This window comes from Sinocyclocheilus anshuiensis, unplaced genomic scaffold (assembly GCF_001515605.1).
Source record: "Sinocyclocheilus anshuiensis isolate Anshui unplaced genomic scaffold, SAMN03320099.WGS_v1.1 scaffold335, whole genome shotgun sequence".
NCBI classification, from domain to species: domain Eukaryota; kingdom Metazoa; phylum Chordata; class Actinopteri; order Cypriniformes; family Cyprinidae; genus Sinocyclocheilus; species Sinocyclocheilus anshuiensis.
Genome location: NW_015548239.1, coordinates 240,453 through 249,918, shown reverse-complemented (window position 1 = coordinate 249,918; position 9,466 = coordinate 240,453). Strand labels below are relative to the sequence as shown.

General features: G+C 37.9%; 1 protein-coding gene across 5 annotated transcripts in view; it reads left to right on the top strand.

The window, feature by feature from the left end:
- The window catches only part of LOC107654838 (ribosomal protein S6 kinase 2 alpha), an 85,560-nt gene that overhangs the window by 64,845 nt on the left and 11,249 nt on the right, over window positions 1-9,466 (top strand). For 2 of the 5 annotated variants that reach the window (XM_016442098.1, XM_016442097.1), the window contains exons 1-2: window positions 5,721-6,070; window positions 8,064-8,180. In XM_016442098.1, coding sequence (XP_016297584.1) covers window positions 5,897-6,070; window positions 8,064-8,180 — 291 coding nt within the window. In that variant the 5' untranslated portion in view covers window positions 5,721-5,896. Of the gene's footprint in view, window positions 1-4,642; window positions 4,700-5,720; window positions 6,071-8,063; window positions 8,181-9,466 lie in introns of those variants that run through there. The other 3 variants (XM_016442100.1, XM_016442099.1, XM_016442101.1) reach the window with 3 other exon arrangements.

Genomic DNA, 9,466 nt, shown 5'->3' with positions numbered 1-9,466 from the left:
GTGTGTGTGTGTGTGTGTTGTATCCCCACAAGGATAGTAAAACTTGACTTTTTTTGACCTTGTGGGGACTGGCCGTCCCTACAAGGGAAATAAATTATTAAAAATACTATATGATGTATGAAAATATAACAATGCAGAAGAGGTTTCTGTGAGGTTTAGGTTTTGTGGACAGAAAATGTTGTCAATATAAAAACAATAGAAGTCTATGGAAAGGCACCACAATGATTAGCTGTATAAAAGTGTTTGGATTGTGCTGCTGTTGGATGTCGCAGTGCTTCTTTACCTCTTCGTTTTTTTTTTTTTTACACTGCAGGATGTTTTCATCACCCTATTTATATAAAGCATTTTGATATTTACATATTAATGATGCTTGAATTGCACAGCCATTTACACAGACCTGCGCTGCCCTCTAGTGGCCGGCTACCGTGCTGCATCTGCACCCATTCCCTGGTTCCAAATTAAGAGACTCCAGAACAATGCGTCCCTCTCAGAGACTCTTAAACTATGAAGTGCTCACTCAGCCACTTCCCACAAGCCCAACCAGACTATTTTTACTCATTAGAATCTCATGTTTATTTGCTCAGTTAATGAGGGTGGCATACATATTCATAAACACCTTTCACTGATCAAAGAGACTCAAACTGTTTTTCCCACTTCATGTTTGCCAATTAATTCTTAAGCCTCTTCTAGCCCTTTGCCAGCTGATTGGTGTGACTACTAGTGCACATCGCTTCCACTCACACACCAGCTGCACGTGCGTCTTTGTTCAGAATGAGCAGTTCTGTAAATCCAGTGCAACAGGTGGCCACACAAAAAAAGAGACGAGACGCGTGCGGCTCTCAAGACGAAAGTAAGCAGCACTCGCTGCTTAGCAACACACGCAGAGCTGTAACTGTTGCAACTTGTGTTCAGATGGTTTTGGAGGCCGAGTAGTGAAGGTGTCAGGGCGTGTTGTAGGGCTGAAGCTGTGGGGACTGCTTGACCATTAGCATCACTTTGTTTTTAACTGCCGGGTGAGTGGGGGAGGTGTGTGAACGGCCTTGGGAAGTCACTAAGCACTCAGTGTGCTGGCAAAGGGTCATGAATATTAATTAGGTTGAGCACGTTTAAAGAAGTTCTTGTTTTTATTCAAAACTTTACAGTAAATTTTCTTTATAATTCATTACTGTATTATGCATCATAAACTAACAATGATTTTTTTTACAGAATGTACATTGTTCAAAAATATTAAACAGCTGTTTTTAACTGTGATAAAAAGGAATGTTTCTTGAGTGCCAAATCAGCATTAGAATGATTTCTAAAAGTTCACGTGACACTGAAGACTGGAGTAATGGCTGCCGAAAATTCAGTTTTGCCATCACAGGAATTAATTTCATTTTAAAATACATTAAAATAGAAAACAGTTATTTTGAATTGTAATATTTCACAATATTACTGCTATTTATTTTTGATCAAATAAATGCATCCTCAGTGAACATAAGAGACTTAATTAAATTGGAGTATGTTTTTATATGTAGTGAATTACAGTGCATTTTTAGGGAATCAAACCCATGACTTCAGTGTTGCCAGCAGCATGCTTTACCAGTTGAAACACAAGAACCCTATGTGAACCCCTGAGTAATTGGAGGTGCTCATAGATTGCACAAGTGATGGGGACAAAATTGGTCAAAAATTGGTTGGCATATGTCCGCATGGTAAAAGACACCTAGAGCTCATTCTTGTGCAACTAAAGCCATCAAAGTGTAGAAACACTTCTGTGTCAATACCAAGAAAGGAATTGTGTGACTCAGGTTGACATGTAGTTTTTCTCTGAAGTTTCACCATTTCCTACCCGGTCCACTCATATATATACGCATCACCCGGCTGTCCCTTAAGTTTTTTCCGGCATTTCCCCATTTCTAATCACTCAAGAGGTCTGTGTGTGTGAGCGAGACAGACAGCCCTTGCTGAAGCCTCTGTCCTTAGTGACATGGGTCAGGGTGGAGATGTGGAGGCATATCTTCCGCGCCAAGCCACGCATGCAACAGGCAAGTGTACTTGTCCTTTACCCGAGGGAATTGAGAGTGTGGTAGAGGGGTTTGTTTAGGATTAGAGGTGAGAGATAACGAGAGGTCCAGATGGGGCGTTATCCTCTATGTTGTGACTTGTGTTGATTTGCGCGTGATGTTTTTGTTTAAAATTCAACTGAAGGTTTTTTTTAACAAGTTTTTTGTGGGCACGTCCCTCATTTGTAAGCCGTTTCACTATGACTTTTCTGTGTGACCGAACTGGTTTGAACATTTCTGAAACAGGAAACGTCTGGTTTACGATGCAAAAAACCTGCAGCCTGTAGCTTTGTGGGTTGTTCAGCATTGCAAAAAATATATTAGGTGTTAAATCCTGTGTGTTTTCTCTTTTAGTTTTTATATCAATTATTAATTGTCCAGTAAAACATTCTGTCAGAAGCTTGAATCATTTTAGTTTAACTGTAAGTAATAGAGAGCTTACAGAGACGGATGTGCTCATTGCCATTACAAAATAATGACAGCGGAAGTGCTATTTGTGCATATGTTTTCCCTCTTGGCGTTTAATTCAAGCAGAGTGAAAGTAAAGTGATACATAAAATAAGAAGTTTTATATAGATTGCATATCTGTTACACAGTGTTGCATATTAAAGGTCACTGGTGAATGCAAGAGTGACTGCAGAAGGAATATTAGAGACGTTTTTCTCTCAACCTCAGCTGAAACAGGAAGTTTCGACTGATACACTGTTTTTGTTTCAACACCGAACAACCATATTCAGTTCTTTACTACAGCAATTAAAGGGATAGTTCACATGAAAAAAATGAAAATGCTAACATTTATTTACCATCAAGACTTGTGTCGGTCACTGTTTTATAGTGTAACAAGGTCCATATGTCTCACTGTATTAAAAGTCTTCTGAAGCAATGGACCAAAATTTTATCTGGATGTGAAGTTTAACTGTAAATAAATATTTATCTTTTTTGAAAACATTTAAGTAAATCCATTATATGATCTGTTTTGCTAATCTGAGTGATCTGGTTTGTGAGTTCAACTCACTGACTTTTTGCTCATTTGGAGCGTTTATTTCAGAACCAGAAGCATGTTTTCTCCCTTAAGGCCCAGGTATACTTCGCTTTCTGCGTTTCGCGTTTTCATGGTTGCATCCACACAGCTTTCAATGTATACTCAACCGCGGATGAGCACGGATAGGAGAGCTCAGCACATGCACAGTACCACCTACTTGACTCGTTCTGTCTCAACATTCACCTCACGTCTGCAATGTTGTACGCGGACCGTCCACACGGACACTTCTGATGATGAAAATTGCGTCACGAGGACAGTACTTTGGGCTTTAGTTCGGTTTGTTTAGGCATATATGAGCACAGCAATCATGCCCGGGGGCCTGTACCATGATGACAGTTGAACAAATTCAGAGTTACAGGATTAGTTTTGAGTTGACAAAACCAAGCCACTCCAATCCGTTGTTGGTACCTCAATGCTGTTCATCAACTTTCTTTGTCAACTCTGGCTTTGATCCTTAGTCTGTGGAGCGCGTGCACATGAATGTGTGACATCAGTGGCGAACAACCAATCACATGCCTTGCAACACAGAGCAAGTGTGATTCACTTCTCGCGAGAGACCCAGTGAGATTCAAAACTCTTTTGTTAAGGTTAAGAGATTGAAGAATATGAGGAATTTAAACGCATTTACACTGAAGAAAGTACTTGTCCATGAAAGAGGACAAATAAAAGAAATTATCTTGCTCTATCAGTGCAGTCACAAGTGAAACTTGTGAAGTTAGTTTATATGGTTGATAATAAATAGCAATAGAGACTCGAACATGTAAGGTCACGTAGTAATTTTTAAAGCATTATCTATTGATTCTACAGCTTATTTATATTACATGATCTGTAAATATTAATATTCATTTAATATAATGAATGTATAGGAATATATATTTAATATATATATTTATTATTATTTAAAAAAAAAATTTTTTTTACTATATAGTGACCTTTAATTTGGAGGAAGAGAAACTGGGGGAGTGACTTTTTTTTGCGTCAGACGTGTCACTTTACTCACATCTGATTGGTCCAATTTCCATTTGACATCTCTTACCCAGAACATAACCTGCCCTGGAGCAGGTTAGCTGTGGAGTGTAAGTTACTATGGCAATCAACGCTGCTAAAACCCAAGCCACTTACATGGTACCTAAAACCCAGGATTGGTGCAAACTAAACTGAAACTTACCTGGCTAGCCAGCTAATCCGGCTTCATGGTACAGGCCCCCGATCTGCACAAAACAATCGGTCTGAGATCATCTGAATGAGGTGGACTCGGCCCGATTGAATTGTAACAATTTAAGTCCCTGTTTCGGAACAAAACGAACATTCTACCCACTGAAAAGGGAGATTATCATTGAATAGCATTGTAAATTTCAGCCTTTCATTGACATTGACAGGATTTTGATTGTTGGGTGAGCTATCTCTTTAATTATCAAAACTTAGGTGGAGAGAAGATTCTTGAATTCTTAGTTGCTTCATCAGTGCACAGGAGTGGAAGTGTAAAGAAAACATTCATTTTGTTCTTAGTTTGTTTCTCTCTTTGTTTGCTTCTTCCTCCCCAACCCCACATAAGCAGTACAAGTCACAGATCACCTGGGTAGAGAAAGAGTTTGCTGATATCAATGTGAAGGTAAGATCTCTCTGAGTTTTCTGCTTTCTTCTTTGAGCTCTATCATACTGTCTGTCAGCTTGGGTTCTAACATTTACAGTAGAGGAAGAGGAGCTCTGGGACATTCCAAAAACTGACGTTTAATGGCTGTCCTAAGTGTTTGTTGTTTCTTTGATTATGACTTCCTCCTGTAGTATCAGGCTGGACTGGTCAGGGTCAGATGAAGAACCTGTATGTTTTAAAGCACCACTGTTTTTTTAGCTCTGTTCACATTGAGGGAGGAGAACATTGAGAGGGGAAATCAGCAAGGCATTATAGGACAGGATGAGCATTTAAAGTGTCCTGTCCACCCGACAGAATCAGGCATTCAGCTACATCTTAGGCCGCAATTTTTTTCTTGGTGTTTCTTTTTCTGGATCTATGTACTTTCTTTCTTTTTTTTTTCATTTGTTCATTTTTTTTGGTTTGTTCTTTCTTTCATTTGTTCTTTCTTTTGTTTGTTCCTTTCTTGCTGTGTTTCGTTTGTTCACTTCCTCATTCTTATTCAGTTGTTCTTTCATCTGTTTCTTTTCATTCATTCTTTCTAAAAGTAAAAATGTTAACAGAATAAAATAAAACTAGTAATGTTAGCTTTATTATTAAAACTATAGTTTAGCATTATTTTGTAAAAAAAAAATGATATAAAATAATACAAAGTATTTCATATTCACAACATTAACAATTTTTTCTTCATAACAAACCTATAATAATCAAATAAATGTGTCCGTAATTTTAATAAAAATAAAATTATTTGTATTCTGCACATGAATCATGATAAGTGTAAGTTATGAATCAATAAAAATTAATTTTGTTATATAATAAAATTATATATATATATATTATATATTTATTCTGTCACACATTACTGTCACATCCTCCCTTCCTTCCTATCTCTCTCTCTCTCTCTCTCTCTCTCTCTCTCTCTCTCTCTCTCTGTGTGTTTTTTTTTTCTCTTACCAGTTCTGTTTTCTGGTCTCAGTCTCTTCCTTCCTCTTCCTGTGTGCCTCACTGTAGTTGTCGAGTAGGGCAGAGCACACACCCTGACTCCCCATACTCTCTCACACACTGCCAGAATCTGCTCACTCCCTCTCTGGGATGAGTTTTGTTGTCCATGGCTGCCCCGACTGCAGGAGGATGGGGGTAACAGTGGAATGCCCTGGCTAGAGGAGGGATGAAGAGATGGAGAAAGAGAAGAGGAAGTTTAAAGTCAGTCAGTTATTGAATCTCTACCTGTTCAGGCGGCAGCACAGTAAGACTTTAGCGAATGCCACTCAGTCCAGAGAGGAGACGAACAGCACCACAAACTCGGCTCAGTCTAGTGCAGCTTTAACCGATGAACATACAACGTGGACGGTCAGTGCACACACACACACAGTATAGTGGCGTTGGTTTGTAGAGTTGCTGTTTGCTGCTAGGGTGGTTGTATTTTGAGACGAAGTGTTACATTTGTTTTGTTGAATAGGGCCACACTGGTTGTATGAATATGTAAACAAACTTTTCTTTAATTAATTGCTTAGAATGTCATTTTACAAGTCAAACACTCAGATTTTGTTTGATTTTGTCAGATGTTTCTTACTTTAATTTTGTCGTTCTTCTCGAGACAAGACATCAGATGGATCTTTCATGTGGTACATCTGCGGGAGATCAGCTATGAGATGTGCTTCAGTGCTCTGTGACACTAAGCTGTGGCTGTTTGTTTCTCTTTTTTATGATACAAGTGTTAGCAACACCTTTAAACCTGTCAAGTGCAGAATTCCTCCTTTTTTGAACTTCTGCTGACTTGTGTTCGTCATTAAAACTGCAACAAATTGCCCCCAAAAAATAAATGGATTTCAGATTTTGATAAAACTGAGAGGCTTTTGAAGTAAATAATTGTGAAATTACAAAGTAATTAGAATAATAGAGAGAGAGATTTTTTAACCACAAAGAAATCAATTAATTAATTTGAGCTCAGGGCCTAATTGATTCATGTGCAGAAAAGTTGGTAAACATAAACTGAATTCCTAACATCCACCTAAACTAGCATTTGTTATGTGCTGTAGACTTTTTTAATGAGATAATGTGTACATAAACTATAAAACTTAACACAATAACACAAACATCAACTGTAGCATCTGCCACAAGGTGACAGATCACCCAAAAATGAAAGTTCTGTCATCATTTCTTGACCCAAATGTTCAAACTTGTATGACTTCTTCCGTAAAGCATAAGTTATTGGTAACTAAACCGTTTTAGTGACCATTTACTTCCATTGTATGAAAAAAAAACACAGACACATTTCTCAGAATATATTTTGTGTTCCACAGAATAAAGTCATAGAGGTTTTGAACAACATCAGAATGAGTAAATGATGACGGAATTGTAATTTTGAATTGAACTAGGCCTATCTCTTTAAATTATTTATTTATTGACGGATTGGTAATGTTTCCATTCCAGTGATGATTTTATTGGTCAGTTAGTCAGCATTGTAGGTTGCAGCTGTACATGCAGCTGTTCTTTCTGATATTAGTCTAACTGGGTTTGATGTGTTAGTGTGTTAGTGAACAGTGTGTGTGTGCTTTTATTGTACTGTGTTCTCGGAATGCATGTTTAATTTTGATTCAACCATTAACCATTTCCTCCTAAACATGTTTAACCTCTCTCTCTTTCTCTCTAGTCACAGGGGAAATGTTGACACATAACACTTTACTTTCAGCAGAGCCTACATGCTTTTGATCAGCTTTAATAAAGGATAGACTGCTAGTCATTACACACTCTGATCTGATAGGTTTAAAGTGTTTTTCTATGTGGCATTAAATTGCATGAACTTCGCCTCACTTATCTCAACTGCACCCTTGCTGCTGAAACTTGCAAAATTACTATTAAATAAGTGGTGGTGGTGGTATCTTAATGGTCTTTGATGAAACCACAGAAGTTGCAGGTTCAATTCAAGGCACATACATGCACCTGATCCCTGACAAAATCCCTGATATAATTATTATATATAAGCATTTTTTAGAAACTATCTCCTACAGGTGGCTCTTTGAAGCCCCCTCTGAGTCTAATTCAGATCTCATAATGTTGTTTAGATCACAGGAGATATTTGTTATTGACAGTGGTGTTAATCTTGAAATAGCGAACACCAGTCAGTGACATATGTACATGATAATCCGCTCTATGATACATGATAAGCAGTTATTGTGAAATGATAAAAAAGAAAATGGCTAATAGTTCATTTTACTCCTTCATAGGAGATTGTGCACTTAAGCCAGCTTTGAGCTTTAATAATTAAGCTCTGTATATGTTTTATGCCAACTATGCTGACAGAAGCTGTAGTTGATATCCATCTCTGTCTCTTGTGTTGTAGGAGGATGGTGACATCAAGGAGATCAACATCACACATGTTGTTAAGGAGGGGGCGGAGAAAGCGGACCCCTCACAGTTCGAGCTGCTCAAAGTGCTGGGGCAGGGCTCATTTGGAAAGGTAAAGAGACTCTCATATAAACAAACTTTAAAAAGAAGATGCTTCTGTACTGCACAAATCCATAGGTGTCTTGTGTTTGTGGACTTTGAACTGTGAAGCAAAGACTTGTTAATAGTGGTTTTGTAATGATGTTCAGAGGGTTGACAGTGGTTTTACTTCTCTGAACCAGAGCAAACGTGAATTAATTTGGAATCAGTAATCAAGCCCTACACACAGCCCTTGCATGTATCACCATTAAGAATTAAATAGAGAATTCCTTTAATGGCCATTTCATTTGCTGATTTTGAATTAATTTAGCAATCAAATAAAACAGCATCAAATTTGAATTTCGGGATGTAGAATTCTGTTTTGTATTGTGTATTTTGATTTAATAACCAATGTTTCCAATCAAACCAATCAAATGCTTATCATAATTTTTGTTGAAATTTATGCTTCATTTTAACTGATTTACAGTATCTCACAGAAGTGAGTACACCCCTCACATTTTTGTAAATATTTTTACAATAAATATTGTATCTTTTCATGTGACAACACTGAAGAAATGACACTTTGCTACAATGTAAAGTAGTGAGTGTACAGCTTGTATAACAGTGTAAATTTGCTGTCCCCTCAAAATAACTCAACACACAGCCATTAATGTCTAAACCGCTGGCCACAAAAGTGAGTACACCCCTAAGTGAAAATGTCCAAATTGGGCAACGGAAAACTGCCGCATAAAACAACAACAACATAACAACAAAAAAATTCAGTCCTGGTCCTCTCTCGTCCTTCACTGTCCTCATTCCTTCTTTTATCCTTCCGGAGCTCCTCCGTGGGACCCGAGACCTGTGAGTGACGCAGGTGTCGCTCATTATCATTTGCTCCTTCCGGCCTCGCTCCGTTCCCACGGCTCCCGGCCCCGCCCATTTAGCAATGACCTGTTCATTGTGAATATCTACACTTACCGGCATTGAATTTCTTTGAATTACAATTCAGTCAAGTTCTCTTCCTGTCATTCAATTCAATACAACTTCCCGTGGGAAGTTTTTTAACTCATAAAATAAAAATGAACCAGTTATTTTAGTGAATTTTGCCCCACGATGGTGTGCTACCTGAAAAACTGAGAAGATTTTTTTTAATGAGATTTTATATTCTTTTAATAGCAATAAATATCCCAGTGCCTTTAAAAACTGACTTAACCTGAGTTACTTTTGGGCACATTCAGCACAACAGTTTAATAACGCTGTAGAGTGAAAGCATGTTTTTTGTGTTTGTGTGTGTGTGTGTGTGTGTGCACAGGTGTTTTT